General features: G+C 46.3%; 1 protein-coding gene across 1 annotated transcript; it reads left to right on the forward strand.

The window, feature by feature from the left end:
• Positions 1–748: 748 nt before the first annotated feature.
• Positions 749–13341, forward strand: LOC309567338 (UPF0450 protein C17orf58 homolog). Its single transcript, XM_082272754.1, has 4 exons — positions 749–1303; positions 3966–4049; positions 6197–6388; positions 12808–13341. The coding sequence occupies exons 1-4, from the start codon at positions 811–813 to the stop codon at positions 12996–12998; spliced, it is 960 nt and encodes a 319-aa protein (XP_082128880.1). The 5' UTR covers positions 749–810; the 3' UTR covers positions 12999–13341.
• Positions 13342–19835: the final 6494 nt, after the last annotated feature.

The following is a 19835-nucleotide window of genomic DNA, read 5'->3' on the forward strand; positions in this document are numbered from 1 at the left end:
ATTCAAATCAAAGGGGATCAAATTCAAATTAAAGGTGACCCAATTTAAATCCAAGGGGATCCAAATTGAATTAAATGGGGCCCAATTTAAACCAAAGGAGACCTAATTCAAATCAAAGAGAACCCTATTCAGATCAAGGGGGGGGGGGGATTCAAGTTAAAGGTGACCCAATTAGAATCTAAGGGGATCCAAATCAAATTAAATGGGTCCCAATTTAAACCTAGGGAGACCTACTTCTAATGCAAGGGAACCCTAATAAAATCAAAGGGGACCATATTAAAATCCAAGGGGATCCAAATTGAATTAAATGGGGCCCAATTTAAACCAAAGGAGACCTAATTCAATCAAAGAGAACCCAATTTAGATCAAGGGGGGGGGGGATTCAAGTTAAAGGTGACCCAATTAGAATCTAAGGGGATCCAAATCAAATTAAATGGGTTCCAATTTAAACCTAAGGAGACCTACTTCTAATGCAAGGTAATCCTAATAAAATCAAAGGGAACCCTAATATAACAAAAGGGGACCATATTTAAATATTTTGCCCCTTTATAAAGACGGTCACTGTTGCAAAAATCAATGCCCAAGTCACTCACCAATCTAAAGCACCCGACTCTACTACCAACGCTACTACATAGCGGTGAATTTATTGCCCCTTCTGGCCTTGATCCCGCCATGTTCCTGTCACATGTTTCATCCTCCCCATAAATACACAAAAACATTTTTCAACTCTTTTTATCCCTTACAGGTGAGTGGCAGAACTCCACATGGACCGTAGAAAGGAACCCGTCTAGAAGTCAATCAGAGGATGAGATGGACATTCCATGGACATTCTCTCTACAGAGATTCCCTAACCCAGGACTGCTCTCTGCAATCCGTCCCTTAACACCCGAGGACAGGAAGAAGGCCACAATCCCTCCAGATAAAAAGGCAAAGGCCAGGCTGGCTGTGGACAACAATACGGGACTGAGGAAAAGCAGTGCTGACCACGGTAACCGACTTCCAACCAATGTATTACCGGCTCGTTCTCAGGTGAATGAATTCACCGACACACACAAACCTCTCCAAGACAGAAACCTTCCCGATTCGGAGTTTGCCTCCACCAATCTTCATACTGCAAAATCCACCTCAACACAAGGGCACAGCAGCGGGAAGGCAAGCGAGTTACAGGACCATGAAAATAACCGGCCGGGCAAGATTAATCTTCAAAAGCTCATTGAACTTTCATATAACTCCAGCAAGCCAGCCTGGATGACCAACCGCCAACCCTCCAGCCTACTCTACCAATTTCATGGCTTCCGGAAAGGTACCTTCATCCCACTACTCTACGTGTGAGCATTAGATTCATATTACTCTGCTACTGCTTTTGCTAACCCAACTGGCACATCATCATACACCATATGGCCAAAATGATGTGGACCCCCTCTATGCTGATGTAGAACTGTCCCCATAGGGCTTGCTATAAGATGACTTCTCGGGCCTCCTCCGATTACCAGCACACAGTCACATAGGGTACGGTTCACACATCCCTCCTTACTCCCGATGGCTCGTCACACAGAAACAGTCCAGGGGTATTGGTTTTTAGTGTTTATTCTGGAACTTGGATGGGAGAAGGGAAAAGTGGGATACTCCAACTGTAATTATTCACAATGCATAAGGACAACTCTCACTTGGCCTCACCAGGTTGCTTGTACTGCTTAACCACTTGCAGACCGCCGCAAGTACATATACTGCGGCGGTCAGCCCCAACCAGGCAAAGTGACGTACCGGTACGTCACTAGCCTGTCACCGGCTTGTGAGCCAATAGCGGGCGAGCGGGCGCCCGCTGAGGCGCACGCCCGCCCCAGCTCGTTCACTAAGGAGTCAGTGGGTGTGACCGGCGGACATCTACCGACATCGGCGATCGTCGGTAGAGAGGGAGAAAGGCAGGCGGCTAATGTAAACAAGCCGCCTGTCATTCTCCCCTGTGTAAAAATGGAGATCAGACGGTTCTACTATGTAGAACCATTGATCTCTGTTTTTACAATAGTAGCCATGTCCCATCACAGTTAGAAACACGCCCCTAGGACACACTTAACCCCTCCCTCTCCAATACAGTTAACCCCTTCCCTGCCAGTGTCAGTTTTACAGTAACAGTGCATATGTATAGCACTGATTACTGCAGTAATGTCACTGGTAACCCCAAAAGTGTCAAAAATGTCAGTCAAGGGTCCGATCTGTCCACCGCAATGTCGCAGTCCCGCAAAAAAAATCGCAGATCGCCGCCATTACTCGTTAAAAAAAAAAAAACAAAAATGACAAAAATCTTTCCCTTTGTTAGTAAACGCGATAACTTTTGCGCAAACCAATCAAAATACGCTTTTTGCAATTTTCTTTACCAAACATATGTAGCATAAAACAAATTGGCCGAAAATGTTAAAAAATTTTGATTTTTACATTTTTTTGGGGGAATTTCATATAAAAAAAATTTGAAAAATATTGTTATTTTTGCAAAATTGTCGCTCTTTTTTTGTTTATAGCGCATGATCAAAAAATCGCACAGGTGATCAAATACCACCAAAAGAAAGCTCTGTTTGTGGGAAAAAAAGGACGTCAAATTCGTTTAGGTACAGTGTCGTACGACCGCGCAATTGTCCGTTAAAGTCATGCAGTAAAAAATTGCAAAAAACCCCCTGGTCAGGAAGGGGGTAAAATCTTCCGGGGCTTAAGTGGTTAATCAATACTGCCACATGTATGGAATAGGTTAAGTCTCCTTGCTATTTTTTCTCCAGCAATAGACTTGGTGATCCTACATTATCTTCAGGACACTCACTAAAATCCCCTTTACTGACACCCGTTCACTGACTCTTCTCAGGTCAGGCCCCTTGACACAGATCTGTACTCACTGTACTGCAAAATCAGATCCTCCAGTATCTCCCCTTTCAGTCAGCTTTCCCTTGACTACCCGAGGCCGCGTGGAACCCCTACAGAGGAGGAGTCAGCCACCCCTCCCTCCAGGACTCCGCTATCAAGCCGAAAGACCCCGAACACCTGGCTTTTATACAGTATCCCAGCATGCACCGAGGCACTTTTCCTCTGCCAAATCACCAGCGCTGTATCAAAAGCCTGTGCACTCATTTGTGAGGTTTCCTCCCACTGTCCAATATACCTCCCACTGTCCAATATGCCTCCCTATTGGACCAGTGTAAAACACTGTGCAGATAGAACGTGTTGCACCTTGAGCACAATGAGCAGGCGTCACTAACAGATCCTGCTCTCAGGTAGGCAGTGAATATTATAGATTTACCTGCAGTCCTTCTGGTAAGCAGACAGGACTCAAAACTATACTTTCTCTCTAGCACCTACCTAGAAGGGTGCTACACTGAGTTCAGGTGTCTCCAGTGGTTACAGTGCAGGGTACTGTTAATACTCAATCATACAAAGACATTGAAGACAATTGTGCCCTTGTGGTAACAGTTTGGTGAAGACCCTTTTCTTACCCCCCATGACTGTGCCCCCCGTGTACACAACCAGCTCCATGAAGATATGGTGTTAAGGAACTGGAGTGTCCTGCCCAGAGCCCTGACTATATATCTACTGAACACCTTTGGGATGAATTGGAACGCCAATTGTTAGCCAGGTCTTCTCATCCAGCATAAGTACAGTAGTACCTGACCTCATAAATGGGTAGAAATTCCAAAATCTTGTGGAAAGTCTTTCCAGAAGAGTTGAGGGTGTCATAGTCACAAGATGGGTGGGGTAACTCCATAAAAATGGCCATATGGGGAGGGTCAACTTAACAGCCATGGATCTGAAATATGACGTTCAATAAAATCATAGAGGTGTGGGGGTCAGGGGTCCACAAACTACAGGCCATATGGGGCACCTGGTTCTTAAACGAGAGGCTACCTATTTTCTTTTCTGAAGTATAAACTTCATTATCTCCACCAATATAGTTTCTTATTAAATTATTTGGGTTTATTTTGTAGAATTCGAGAGCAAAGAAAGAAGCTGTCAGTTGGATTGCCACAAAAACAGAGATGAAAGGGAGGCCTACTGTAACAGTGACTTTGGTAAGTAGACTAATAGGTTGGTGAGATAGTCCTCAGTAGACATGTGCAATTCCTGTCAAATCGAAATACAGACAAAATTTTCATTATTCGGAGATTCGGATATATCCAAATTTCCCAATCACAATACATCAACGAATCCGAAAAAAAATAATGTAATGAAATAATAAATTTGAAAAATTTGGAAATTAATTTGAATAGTGTGAAAATGAATTTGAATTTAAAAGTGAATTTTAAATGGAAATATATTGCAATAAATACAGTAAGGTATAAAAGTGGAATAAGATGATAAGAATAGAAAAAAATAGAATAGATTAGAATAAAATAGAACAGAAAAGAATACAGCCAACCTCGGAAAGTCAAATTGATTTGAAATCCAAATATATTAAACAAATCCGAATCGGATTCTAAAAATATATAAATCGAACATAACGAATATGACTAGATGCAATTTTTACCTTAACGAACCAATCCTAAATTAAACTAAACACATTTTTGTGTCGCTTACCCAGAGGTGGTCAGGCACTATAGCTGGATTCTGAGTTCTTTACCTATAGCAGCCCCCTTTACCATAAGGCAAGCAGGCCTACCAGTACTCAGTTGCCTCCAGGACTTCTACACAATGTTATAGTGCCTGGCTACCACACCTGGGCAGCGGAACCTCACCAAGAAGGGGAAGTTTCACTTGCTTGCCTCCTCCCCCCCTTATCTTTACTATTTGCCACTTTTTTTCTATGGGGGTGGAGCGGTTACTTGGTTTTACAGGCACCTGCTCCTACTTCTGCTCGAATCGCCATAGAGATCCGAGCACAAGTTCACCACTCCACCCGCAGCCTTCTGGGACACATCACAGGTTTCAGAAGGCTGCGGCACTATTCACAAAGCACATCGCTGCTTCACAGATGGTTTATGTTAGTTAAGATGCTGGTGCTAGGGACCCGAATCCCAATAAAGAACAAGCTCAGATGGGGACAGCGCTGGACCCCTATACAGGTAGGTGTCCTTATATTAAACATCAGCAGCTACAGTATTTGTAGCTGCTGACTTTTAGTTTTATGGGGAAGACTGAAGCTCCTCTTTAAACACTGGCAACAGTCAGTATTGGTTTGTTTTGGACACCCTTGAGACCAGGTGTGGCTCCATGAATGCTTGGTTGGTCTACACCAGGGGGTCTCCCAACTCTTCAGTACAAGGTCCGCATTGTATATTTTACAAATAATTGTGGGCCAGAAAAACATCCCCACCTTACATCAAAGTCCCCATCAGAGGGCCTTTCAGAGCTTCCATTAAAGGGCTTCCCCCTTACGTGTCCTCATCTGGGTCCTCTTTAGTGACATCAGTGGGACCATCAAAGTCCCCCCTTCCCTATTAGGCTTCAATCACACTTCGGGATTTGGACTCCAAATCACGTGGCCAACGCTGCACAATAAGCAAACTCGAGTTTTCTATGCTCAGTTCGCGCAGACGCGAACTGAGCATAGCAAACAGGTACTTGCGGTTGACAGACAAGCAGAGTGGTTCAATGACAGTGCAGATACAAGGCAGGAAAGGTTAAGCATAGTCAGGGTCAAATCTGTAGTCAAGAGGCAGGAAGGATTCAGAGAGTAACCGATATCCGATCCAAGGTCATCAAAGAGCTAGCAGCCAGGGCAGAAAAACAAAGAGCTTGGAGCAAGGCAATATCCCAAGTATGAGCCTGCAGGCTTGGCTGGTTTAAATCAGGTTTGGTCTCCACCCAAAGACTGGCTACATCAATCACCTTGCAGGTGGACAGACAGACAGGGAGAATTCAGAGAGTAGTCAATATCTGATCCAAGGCCATCAACAAGCTAGCAGCCAGGGCAGAAAAACAGAGCTTGGAGCACGTGTTACAAAGGCAATATCACAAGCATGAGACTGCAGGCTTGGCTGGTTTAAATCAGGTTTGGTCTCCACCCAAAGACTGGCTACATCAATCACCTTGCAGGTGGACAGGCAGACAGGGAGAATGTATCACAGCCAAAACAAGGAAGCTGGAATGAGACCAGCAGCTATCAAGGATAGGGAGTGCTACACACTCCTGACATCTAGTTCTCCAAATCCATGAACAGATGAAGGTTAGTGGTCACAGATTATACCAGTTGATATGTGTATGCCCTCTCTTCTCACAGCGGTGAACGGGATTGTACATGACGTGGACACTCTTGGTAAAGGGATCCAGCTCCTGACCATACTGGTGAACAGCGGTGGGCTCTACAAGATCAATCGTCTCTATATCACACCCGATGGCTTTTTCTTCAGGGTTAAAGTCTTGGCTGTGGACCATTTCAACTGCCCAAAATCATGCTTGGACTTCAAGCTCGGTGAGAAAAACCTATAGACATCTCATTGTCCTGCTCTTTGTTCATCAAATTGTTTTCTTTTAAAAATACAGTAGGTAAAGATTTTTTTTTTACATTCATGATTTCCATACATATCTAAAACAATTTCATTTAAAGTACAGAAGACCAGGGGTCTCCAAACTATGGCCTGTGTACCCCCAAGCTAGGGTGAGTTTTGTGTATTCAGGGCTAGGAAAGGGGTGGGCAGGAGGGACAGTTGCCCTGGGTACAGCAGAGCAAGGAGGGGTCAGAGAATTGACATAGGGCAGTTAAAACCCATTCTACAGCATGCATTAACAGTGGGGGAGGGGGTGCAGTTCCAGATCCTTGCCCTGGGCACTAGACAAACCTGTGCCTTTACTGGGTGTATTTAACGTGGACAGTTTTTTTTTAATATGGTCAGCAGAGGCTGATTAAGGTCTCTGCTTCATATCCCCCCCTCTACCCCCCTACCCTAACCCCCCCCCCCCCTGCAGTTTTGAGTTCAGGACCAATGTTCGAACAACCAAACAACTAATGAAGATCTTGCCCCAGCATTCACAGAAGGGCAGAACTTCCTCCGTCCAGACTTGCTTTGCCCCCCCGACTCCGTTCCTGCTGCCACAGCCATGCTTACAGCTTACAGCGGAAAGGAGGATACTCTAAGGCTCCATTCACACTTTTGCATAGCGGGAATTAGCGTTCACGCTCCACCCCCCATAGCGGGAATTAGCGTTACCTGTAAAACCATGTAACCGCTCCACCCCCCCACCCCCGCCTAGAAAAAAGTGGCAAATAGTAAAGGGGGGGGGGAGGAGGCAAACAAGTCGAACTTCCCCTTCTTGGTGAAGTTCCGCTTTAGGGCAGAGTCATTCCCAGTGTCATTGCACCCACTTCATGGACACCCCTGGGGGTGACTTGGCTGTGCTAGAAGGTGCCTACACATCATCATGCACTTGGCTCACTGCTTTGCTGTGCTAGAAGGTGCCTACACATCATCATGCACTTGGCTCACTGCTTTGCTGTGCTAGAAGGTGCCTACAAAACATCATGCACTTGCCCACTGCTCTGCTGTGCTAGAAGGTGCCTATGCGTCATCATGCACTTGGCTCACTGCTCTGCTGTGCTAGAAGGTGCCTATACGTCATCATGCACTTGGCCCACTGCTCTGCTGTGCTAGAAGGTGCCTATGCGTCATCATGCACTTGGCTCACTGCTCTGCTGTGCTAGAAGGGGCCTACACATCATCATGCACTTGGCCCACTGCTCTGCTGTGCTAGAAGGTGCCTATGCGTTATCATGCACTTGGCCCACTGCTCTGCTGTGCTAGAAGGTGCTTACACATCATCATGCACTTGGCCCACTGCTCAGCTGTGCTAGAAGGTGCCTATGCGTTATCATGCACTTGGCCCACTGCTCTGCTGTGCTAGAAGGGGCCTACACATCATCATGCACTTGGCCCACTGCTCTGCTGTGCTAGAAGGTGCCTATGCGTCATCATGCACTTGGCCCACTGCTCTGCTGTGCTAGAAGGTGCCTACACATCATCATGCACTTGGCTCACTGCTTTGCTGTGCTAGAAGGTGCCTACAAAACATCCTGCACTTGGCCCACTGCTCTGCTGTGCTAGAAGGGGCCTACACAACATCATGCACTTGCCCACTGCTCTGCTGTGCTAGAAGGTGCCTATGCGTCATCATGCACTTGGCCCACTGCTCTGCTGTGCTAGAAGGTGCCTACACATCATCATGCACTTGGCTCACTGCTTTGCTGTGCTAGAAGGTGCCTACAAAACATCATGCACTTGGCCCACTGCTCTGCTGTGCTAGAAGGGGCCTACACAACATCATGCACTTGCCCACTGCTCTGCTGTGCTAGAAGGTGCCTATGCGTTATCATGCACTTGGCCCACTGCTCTGCTGTGCTAGAAGGTGCTTACACATCATCATGCACTTGGCCCACTGCTCAGCTGTGCTAGAAGGTGCCTATGCGTTATCATGCACTTGGCCCACTGCTCTGCTGTGCTAGAAGGTGCCTATGCGTTATCATGCACTTGGCCCACTGCTCTGCTGTGCTAGAAGGTGCTTACACATCATCATGCACTTGGCCCACTGCTCAGCTGTGCTAGAAGGTGCCTATGCGTTATCATGCACTTGGCCCACTGCTCTGCTGTGCTAGAAGGGGCCTACACATCATCATGCACTTGGCCCACTGCTCTGCTGTGCTAGAAGGTGCCTATGCGTCATCATGCACTTGGCCCACTGCTCTGCTGTGCTAGAAGGTGCCTACACATCATCATGCACTTGGCTCACTGCTTTGCTGTGCTAGAAGGTGCCTACAAAACATCCTGCACTTGGCCCACTGCTCTGCTGTGCTAGAAGGGGCCTACACAACATCATGCACTTGCCCACTGCTCTGCTGTGCTAGAAGGTGCCTATGCGTCATCATGCACTTGGCCCACTGCTCTGCTGTGCTAGAAGGTGCCTACACATCATCATGCACTTGGCTCACTGCTTTGCTGTGCTAGAAGGTGCCTACAAAACATCATGCACTTGGCCCACTGCTCTGCTGTGCTAGAAGGGGCCTACACAACATCATGCACTTGCCCACTGCTCTGCTGTGCTAGAAGGTGCCTATGCGTTATCATGCACTTGGCCCACTGCTCTGCTGTGCTAGAAGGTGCTTACACATCATCATGCACTTGGCCCACTGCTCAGCTGTGCTAGAAGGTGCCTATGCGTTATCATGCACTTGGCCCACTGCTCTGCTGTGCTAGAAGGGGCCTACACATCATCATGCACTTGGCCCACTGCTCTGCTGTGCTAGAAGGTGCCTATGCGTCATCATGCACTTGGCCCACTGCTCTGCTGTGCTAGAAGGTGCCTACACATCATCATGCACTTGGCTCACTGCTTTGCTGTGCTAGAAGGTGCCTACAAAACATCATGCACTTGGCCCACTGCTCTGCTGTGCTAGAAGGGGCCTACACAACATCATGCACTTGCCCACTGCTCTGCTGTGCTAGAAGGTGCCTATGCGTCATCATGCACTTGGCTCACTGCTCTGCTGTGCTAGAAGGTGCCTATACGTCATCATGCACTTGGCCCACTGCTCTGCTGTGCTAGAAGGTGCCTATGCGTCATCATGCACTTGGCTCACTGCTCTGCTGTGCTAGAAGGGGCCTACACATCATCATGCACTTGGCCCACTGCTCTGCTGTGCTAGAAGGTGCTTACACATCATCATGCACTTGGCCCACTGCTCAGCTGTGCTAGAAGGTGCCTATGCGTTATCATGCACTTGGCCCACTGCTCTGCTCTGCTAGAAGGTGCCTACACATCATCATGCACTTGGCCCACTGCTCTGCTGTGCTAGAAGGTGCCTATGCGTTATCATGCACTTGGCCCACTGCTCTGCTGTGCTAGAAGGTGCTTACACATCATCATGCACTTGGCCCACTGCTCTGCTGTGCTAGAAGGTGCCTACACATCATCATGCACTTGGCCCACTGCTCAGCTGTGCTAGAAGGTGCCTACACATCATCATGCATTTGGCCCACTGCTCTGCTGTGCTAGAAGGTGCCTACACATCATCATGCACTTGGCCCACTGCTCAGCTGTGCTAGAAGGTGCCTATGCGTTATCATGCACTTGGCTCACTGCTCTGCTGTGCTAGAAGGTGCCTATGCGTCATCATGCACTTGGCTCACTGCTCTGCTGTGCTAGAAGGGGCCTACACATCATCATGCACTTGGCCCACTGCTCTGCTGTGCTAGAAGGTGCTTACACATCATCATGCACTTGGCCCACTGCTCAGCTGTGCTAGAAGGTGCCTATGCGTTATCATGCACTTGGCCCACTGCTCTGCTCTGCTAGAAGGTGCCTACACATCATCATGCACTTGGCCCACTGCTCAGCTGTGCTAGAAGGTGCCTATGCGTTATCATGCACTTGGCCCACTGCTCTGCTGTGCTAGAAGGTGCTTACACATCATCATGCACTTGGCCCACTGCTCTGCTGTGCTAGAAGGGGCCTACACATCATCATGCACGCTTCTCAGAAAGGCATTAAGGACAGCTCAAGATGAAGGACCCAAGATATCATGGTATTGGCCAGAGGACCCTTGGATTAACGGGATGTACAGTATGTATTTAGCATTTTTTAACCATCTGCAGTGGGGGCAGGGGGTTACGTAATCCCTTGCTCCCCTTTTAACTTTATCAGTGGTATAGAAGAAAGGCATCTGCACAATGCTGGCCAATTGTAAAGCTTCTTTAAGCATTTTAATATGAAGTGTCAAAGGATATGCTGCCAGGATTGAAGCCCCACAATGCTTTGCTTCAGCAACTGACCGGGTGACCCCAGAAACAGTTCAAAGGTCAGCAAGGCAATACTACAAAAATGGAGGTGGGATCAAGCCATGCTCTGGGCAACTTTAGTTATACTGTTACACTTTAAAGAGAATTAAAGTAGAACTATAGGCAAAACTTTTTTGATTTTCATTTTGGATAGAGTAAGGGGGGGGGGGGGGGTTACAACCCCGTCAACTTTTTATTTTGGCCATCTTGGGGATATATTGGGGATATATTCACCTCCTGTCCCAAATCTAAAACAGGAAGTGAGAGGAATCAATTGGGAGCAGCTCACCAGAACTAGTGGGCCCATTGGAAGATCTCCCCTCTCAGGGCCAGGACAAGGGGTGGGCAGGAAGGGAGGCTGCCCTGGGTGCAATGGTTTATTGCAGGGATGTGGGTGCCCTGATCCTAACCCTAAGGAAAGGGGGGATGGGGACCTGCTTGGCATCTTTGCCCTGGGCGCTAGATAGCCTTGTCCCAGCACTGTCCCCTCTATTACTGTTCTTGGAGACGACCCAAAATTTTAGATTTTCTTTTACTTTCAGTTTTGATGTCAATGGTAAACAGGACAGATAGAGAGAGAGGGTGAATCTCCCTAATGGGGGACACAGACAGCAAGCAAAACTGACAGGGGTTCTTTAATCCCTCTCCACACTCTCCAAAACTAAAAAAGTTTTGCCTTTAGTTAAATTTTAATGATTGCTTGTAGAAATAATTTCTTTCTGTCAAGATTGCAAAGCAGTAGAAGCTGCAAGATCATGGAGTGGATATGGTGTAGTCAGGTGCACACGTGGGTCAATATTGGGGCAGACAGAGGGGCAATGGGGTAGATAGGGGGACAGTGAAGTGGAGTGGGGGGGGGCAGAGGGGTGGACTGGAGGGCAGTGAGATGGACTGGGGGGAAGTGAGGTGGATGGAAGGGCAGTGAAATGGATTGGGGGGAAGTGAGGTGGATGGAAGGGCAGTGGGGTGGACTGGAGACAGTAGAATAGACTGGGGGGCAGTGGGGTGGACGGGGTGAGGCAGTGGGATGTATTAGGGGGCTGTTTGATGGGCTGGGTGGGGGAATGGGTTGGACTGGGGGGCAGATGGATGAACTGGGGCCAGTGGGGTGGAATGGGTGGAGCAGATTATAAAGCAGTAGAAGTTGCAAGGCTTACACTCTTAATGGTAATGGTCAACAGGACACATAGAGAGGGTGAATCTCCCTAACAGGGACACAGACAAATAAAAACTTACAGGGGGTCTCATCCCTCTCCACTGTATCCAATACAAAACAAAAAAAGTTTTGCCTTTAGTTAAAGTTTAATGATTGCTTCTGGAAATAATTTGTTTCTGTCAAGATTGCAAAGCAATAGACGCTGCAGCTGTACTGTGGGGTGGGTAGGGTGTAGTCAGGTGCACAGGTGGGTGGACATTGGGGCAGACGGAGGGGCAATGGGGTAGATGGGGGTGCAGTGGAGTGGACTGAGGGAGCTAGGTGGACTGGGGGAGGGGGGTGCAGTGGGATGGACTTGGGGGGGAGTGGGGCCGACTGGGGGGAAGCAGAGTGGACTGGGGGGGGGGGCAGAGCTGGGGGGCCAGAGGAATGGACTAGAATGCAGTGGGATGGGCTGTAGGGCATTGGAGTGGACTGAGGACAGTGAGGTGGACTGGCGGGGACAGATGGGTGAACTGGAGGGCAGTGGGTTGGATTAGAGGCAGTGGAATGGACTGGGGGGCAGTGGGATGGACTGGGTGGGGTAGAGAGATGGACTGGGTGGGGCAGAGGGGTGGACGGGGGGGGGGGGCAATGGGATGAACCAAGTGGAGCAATGGGGTGGACTGGGGGGCAGAGGGATGAACTGGGGGGTAGTGGGGTGGGGTAGATTGCAAAGCAGTGGAAATTGTAAGACTACAGGGAGATGGAAAAGAAATGATCCCGATGGGACACCACTGTCAACTAATTTTCTGGCTGTCTCAGTTTGAGGAGCGGAGATAACAGAGTATTACAATGGACCATTAGGAAGGACTTTGCACACTTGTATGACTTTTCCAAAGCTTATAACAATATTTCTCTTGTGTTCAGGGGGCCGCTACATTATAATGGGGCGAATTTTCCACAAGAGAATGGAGTTACCACTTTCAATACAAAGGACGGTCAGCGGACGATTAAGAGCTGGAGATGGACTCCTAACAAGCAGCAGTAGTTTTGTGCGGCGATATAACCGCAAAAAGGATCGCAAGGTGATGGCAGCTGCCCATTCCAAGTGCAAATAATACGGATACACCACAACTTATCAATGAACAGCAGAATCTGTCTGCTATTACACCAGGACAACATGCCACTGCAACCTACACATTGCCATTATACAGGTCCCCGACCAAGAAGATTCTCCCACAAAAGTCATGGACTGGAGACCAGTTTGACAAAGAGATGCTGTACCTATATCCTACACACAGGGGGTGCTAGTAATGGAAAATGTAAAAGAAGCAACTGTGCTGTCCACACTTTTATATCAGGATGTCTTCCCATTACAGCCCTATATGTAGAATGTGTATTCATTCATAACTGAAATAATGTCCTTCTAAATTAAATCTATCATATTTAAGATTTACAAAACTGAGAATGAAAGATTATTAGTGAGGTTATTTATATACAAATTAATTCCTTGTCCCTATATGTATGTCTTTATCTAATTATATTGAACTTTGAGACCTTTTGCCACATTTCAGGCTTCAAACATAAAGATATAAAACTGTAATTTTTTGTGAAGAATCAACAACAAGTGGGACACAATCATGAAGTGGAATGAAATTTATTGGATATTTCAAACTTTGTTAACAAATAAAAAACTGAAAAATTGGGCGTGCAAAATTATTCAGCCCCTTTACTTTCAGTGCAGCAAACTCTCTCCAGAAGTTCAGTGAGGATCTCTGAATGATCCAATGTTGACCTAAATGACTAATGATGATAAATAGAATCCACCTGTGTGTAATCAAGTCTCCGTATAAATGCACCTGCACTGTGATAGTCTCAGAGGTCCGTTTAAAGCGCAGAGAGCATCATGAAGAACAAGGAACACACCAGGCAGGTCCGAGATACTGTTGTGGAGAAGTTTAAAGCCGGATTTGGATACAAAAAGATTTCCCAAGCTTTAAACATCCCAAGGAGCACTGTGCAAGCAATAATATTGAAATGGAAGGAGTATCAGACCACTGCAAATCTAGGAAGACCTGGCCGTCCCTCTAAACTTTCAGCTCATACAAGGAGAAGACTGATCAGAGATGCAGCCAAGAGGCCCATGATCACTCTGGATGAACTGCAGAGATCTACAGCTGAGGTGGGAGACTCTGTCCATAGGACAACAATCAGTCGTATACTGCACAAATCTGCCCTTTATGTAAGAGTGGCAAGAAGAAAGCCATTTCTTAAAGATATCCATAAAAAGTGTTGTTTAAAGTTTGCCACAAGCCACCTGGGAGACACCAAACATGTGGAAGAAGGGGCTCTGGTCAGATGAAACCAAAATCAAACTTTTTGGCAACAATGCAAAACGTTATGTTTGGCGTAAAAGCAACACAGCTCATCACCCTGAACACACCATCCCCACTGTGAAACATGGTGGTGGCAGCATCATGGTTGTGACCACCATTTGCCTCAAGCAGTGCAACACATCTCCTTGGCATAGAGTTGATCAGGTTGGTGATTGGTTCCTGTGGAATGTTGGTCCACTCCTCTTCAATGGCTGTGTGAAGTTGCTGGATATTGGCAGGACCTGGAACACGCTGTCATACGCCGTTCCAGAGCATCCCAAACATGCTCAATGGGTGACATGTCCAGTGAGTATGCTGGCCATGCAAGAACTGGGATGTTTTCAGCTTCCAGGAATTGTGTACAGATCCTTGCACCATGGGGCGGCGCATTATCATGCTGCAATATGAGGTGATGGTCGTGGATGAATGCCACAACAATGGGCCTAAGGATCTTGTCACGGTATCTCTGTGCATTCAAAATGCCATCAATAAAATGCACCTGTGTTCATTGTCCATAACATACGCCTGCCCATACCATAACCCCACCGCCACCATGGGCCACTCCATCCACAACAGTGACATCAGCAAACCGCTCACCCTCACGACGCCATACACACTGTCTGCCATCTGCCCTGTACAGTGACAGGCGGGATTCATCCGTGAAGAGAACACCTCTCCAAAGTGCTAGATGCCATCGAATGTGGGCATTTGCCCACTCAAATCGGTTACGACGATGAACTGCAGTCTGGTCGAGACCCCGAAGAGGACGACGAGCATGCAGATGAGCTTCCCTGAGACGGTTTCTGACAGTTTGTACAGAAATTCTTTGGTTATGCAAACCGATTGTTGCAGCAGCTGTCCGGGTGACGGGTCTCAGACGATCTTGGAGGTGAAGATGCTGGATGTGGAGGTCCTGGGCTGGTGTGGTTACACGTTGTCTGCGGTTGTGAGGCCGGTTGGATGTACGGCCATATTCTCTGAAACGCCTTTGGAGACGGCTTATGGTAGAGAAATTAACATTCAATTCACGGGCAACAGCTCTGGTGGACATTCCTGCAGTCAGCATGCCAATTGCACGCTACCTCAACACTTGGGACATCTGTGGCATTGTGCTGTGTGATAAAACTGCACATGTTAGAGTGGCCTTTTGTTGTGGCCAGCCTAAGGCACACCTGTGCAATAATCATGCTGTCCAATCAGCATCTTGATATGCCACACCTGTGAGGTGGATGGATTATCTCGGCAAAGGAGAAGTGATCACTAACACAGATTTAGCCAGATATGTGAACAATATATTAGCTCATAAGAAAGGGGGACAAAAACAAGTCTTGCGTTTATAATTTTGTTCAGTGTATATACAGTACACACACATCACTCAGTCACAACTTTATGACCACTGACAGAAACAGGCAGAAACGCTGATTAATACAATGGCACCTGAAAGTGGGTGGGATATATAAGGCAGCAAGTGAACATGTTGTTCCTAAAGTTGATGTGTTGAGCAAAAAAAAAAAAAAAAAGGACATCGCAGTTTGTTGTGTATGGGGTTGTGTAGCTGCAGACCAGTCAGGGTGCCCATGCTGACCCGTGTCCACAGCCAATAACAGCATTTAAGCATCAGAACTGGACCACGGAGTAATGGAAGTAGGTGGTCTGATCTGATGAATCCCATTTTCTTTTACATCATGTGGATGGCCGGGTACGTCACTTACCTGGGGAAGAAAAGGCACCAGGATACAGTATGGGAAGAAGACAAGCCGGCATGAGGCAGTGCGATGCTTTGGGGGATGTTCTGCTGGGAAACCTTGGCTCCTGCCATTCATGTGGATGTGACGCTTACCACCTACCTAGACATTGTATGTGAACCCGTCCACCCCTTCGTGGAAACCGTATTTTCCGATAGCAGTGGCCTCTTTCAGCAGGATAATGCTCCCTGCCACATTGCAAAAATGGTTCAAGAAAGGTTTGAAGAACACGGCAATGTGTTTCAGGTGTTGCCTTGGCCTTCAGTTTTCCAGATCTCAATCCAATCAAGCATTTGTGGGGAGTGCTGGAAAAACAAGTACGCTCCATGGAGGCCCCACCTCCCAATTTACAGGACTTAAAGGTTCTGCTAGTGACAGCTTGGTGCCAGAAACCACAGCATACCTTCAGAGGTCTAGTAGAGTCCATGCCTGGACGGGTCAGGGCTGTTTTGGTGGCAAAAGGAGACATACTTAATATTAGGTGGGTGGTCATAAAGTTATGGGTGATCAAAGTAATTGTGATAAAACATATAGTTAGGTTAAAAAAAGGCACGAGTCCATCTATCTCAACCAGAAAACAACAATGCAATTCCATATATACAATCCTAGACCCACAGTTAATCCAGAGGAAAGCAAAATAAAAAAAAAAACCCAGCAAAGCATGATCCAATTTACTACAGCAGGGGAAAAATTCCTTCCTGATCCCCCGAGAAGCAATCAGATATTCCCTGGATCAATTTTACCTATAAATATTAGTACCCATTTATATTATGTACACCCAGGAAAGAATCCAGAACCACCTCTGGAGGGAGTCTATTCCACATTTTCACATCTCTTACTGTGTAAAAACCTTTCCATATTTGGAGACGAAATATGTTTTCCTCTAGACGTAAAGAGCGCCCCCTTGTCCTCTGTGATGACCTTAAAGTGAACAACTCAACACCAAGTTCACTTTTTGGACCCCTTATGTATTTATACATGGAGATCATATCCCCCCTTATGTATTTATACATGGAGATCATATCCCCCCTTATGTATTTATACATGGTGATCATATCCCCCCTTATGTATTTATACATGGTGATCATATCCCCCCTTATGTATTTATACATGGTGATCATATCCCCCCCCTTATGTATTTATACATGGAGATCATATCTCTCTTATGTATTTATACATGGAGATCATATCCCCCCTTATGTATTTATACATGGAGATCATATCCCCCCTTATGTATTTATACATGGTGATCATATCCCCCCTTATGTATTTATACATGGAGATCATATCCCCCCTTATGTATTTATACATGGTGATCATATCCCCCCTTATGTATTTATACATGGTGATCATATCCCCCCCTTATGTATTTATACATGGTGATCATACCCCCCCCTTATGTATTTATACATGGTGATCATATCCCCCCCTTATGTATTTATGCATGGAGATCATATCCCCCCCTTATGTATTTATACATGGTGATCATATCCCCCTTATGTATTTATACATGGTGATCATATCCCCCCTTATGTATTTATACATGGTGATCATATCCCCCCCCTTATGTATTTATACATGGAGATCATATCTCTCTTATGTATTTATACATGGAGATCATATCCCCCCTTATGTATTTATACATGGAGATCATATCCCCCCTTATGTATTTATACATGGAGATCATATCCCCCCCTTATGTATTTATACATGGTGATCATATCCCCCCTTATGTATTTATACATGGTGATCATATCCCCCCCTTATGTATTTATACATGGTGATCATACTCCCCCCCCCTTATGTATTTATACATGGTGATCATATCCCCCCCCCCTTATGTATTTATGCATGGAGATCATATCACCCCCTTATGTATTTATACATGGTGATCATATCCCCCTTATGTATTTATACATGGTGATCATATCCCCCCTTATGTATTTATACATGGTGATCATATCCCCCCTTATGTATTTATGCATGGAGATCATATCACCCCCTTATGTATTTATACATGGTGATCATATCCCCCTTATGTATTTATACATGGAGATCATATCCCCCCTTATGTATTTATACATGGTGATCATATCCCCCCTTATGTATTTATACATGGAGATCATATTCCCCCTTATGTATTTATACATGGTGATCATATCCCCCCTAAATCTCCTCTTCTCAAAAGAGAATAAATTCAGTTCCTCTAATCTTTCCTCATAGCTGAGCTCCTCCATGCCTCTTATCAGTTTGGTTACCCTTCTCTGCACTTTCTCCAGTTCCCCGATATTCTTTTTAAGAACTGGTGCCCAAAACTGAACTGCATATTCCAGATGAGGTCTTACTAATGATTTGTACAGGGACAAAATTATATCTCTCTCTCTCTGGAGTCCATGCCTCTGTTAATACAAGAAAGGACTTTGCTTGCTTTGGAAACCGCAGATTAGCATTGCATGCTATTATTAAGCTTATAATCTACCAGAACACCCAGATCCTTCTCCTCTATAGATTCCCCCAGATCCTTCTCCGCTATGGATTCCCCCAGATCCTTCTCCGCTATGGATTCCCCCAGATCCTTCTCCGCTATGGATTCCCCCAGTTCCTTCTCCGCTATGGATTCCCCCAGATCCTTCTCCGCTATGGATTCCCCCAGATCCTTCTCCGCTATGGATTCCCCGAGATCCTTCTCCACTATGGATTCCCCCAGTTCTACTCCCCCTAGTATGTATGATGCATGCATATTCTTCCCCCCAAGTGCATAACTTTACATTTATCAACATTAAACCTCATTTACCACATAGTTGCCCAATATAACAGTGCATTGAGGTTGGCTTCTACATTGGAAACATCCTGTGTGGAAGTTATTCCACTGCAAAGCTTGGTGTCATCTGCAAACTGAAACAGTACTTTTAATCCCAGACCAGATATCATTTATAGCGGCCAAGGCATTCCCTGTTCCGCAGCAACACATATACAAGAGGTGTGTCTGCATTCGGCTGGGGAATGTCTTGGCAGCTTACGATTGGTGGTGTGCAGTGAGAGCTTCCTGGCAGGATAGCGGAGGAGGGGTCAGACAAGTTTCCCAACACCCCTCAGCTTATCGCTGCTAATCAGAATGCTGCAGATGACTTTAATGCCCCGTACACACGTGCAGATTATCTGCAGACTTTTGTCTGCAGACTTACCTTTTCTATGTAGTGCAAGGGCCTGCTGGATTGCATACAAATTGAAAGTGTTTAGGTTTGACCTCATATTATATGGTTTTGGTAAGTCTGCAGACAAATGTCTGCTGATAATCTGCACGTGTGTATGGGGCATAAGGCATAAATTTTCCTTAAACCTTAATGTACATCTATAAATCAGCTGAAGCCTTGCACTCCGATTATTTCAAATCGTAATGTGCTAATTTATTAACATTACATGGTTAGTCTGGTTGAAAAAAAAAAAAAAAAAAAGAGGACATAAATTCATCAAAGTCCTTTTCTTTATTTAGGCAGAATTGAATGATGAAGCTGCATGGGTGCCCCTGTTGAGCTGATGGGGCCGGGGCCCAGGGCCAGTATAATAGGACCGGTTGTACTGCCTTAACGGAGGCCTTCTCATTCTTCCAGTCCTGCTTACAGATATCTTGTTCCAGTGGTCATCATTGGTCACATTTGGTTTATTGCCTTTACATATCGAACCCCTGGGTTTATAATTGGAGCGTGTCATATTTCACGGTGGGGCACGCTTAGTTAAAACTCCTCCTGCACCCCCCCCCCCTACAACTTACCTCACATGCACCCCCTTGCAGCTCATCGCTCCTATGCAGTCAGTGCTGAGATTGGGTATGTTG

This window comes from Pelophylax lessonae (assembly GCF_965119305.1).
Source record: "Pelophylax lessonae genome assembly, chromosome: 11".
In the NCBI taxonomy this organism is placed as follows: domain Eukaryota; kingdom Metazoa; phylum Chordata; class Amphibia; order Anura; family Ranidae; genus Pelophylax; species Pelophylax lessonae.

Bases quoted from the DNA above. Each gene is read 5' to 3' on its own strand.
- LOC309567338 (XM_082272754.1), top strand. From the start codon at position 811: ATGGACATTCCATGGACATTCTCTCTACAGAGATTCCCTAACCCAGGA. The intron at 1,304-3,965 runs GTACCTTCATCC...TTTATTTTGTAG, and splicing joins ATTTCATGGCTTCCGGAAAG to AATTCGAGAGCAAAGAAAGA. The intron at 4,050-6,196 runs GTAAGTAGACTA...CTCTTCTCACAG, and splicing joins CTACTGTAACAGTGACTTTG to CGGTGAACGGGATTGTACAT.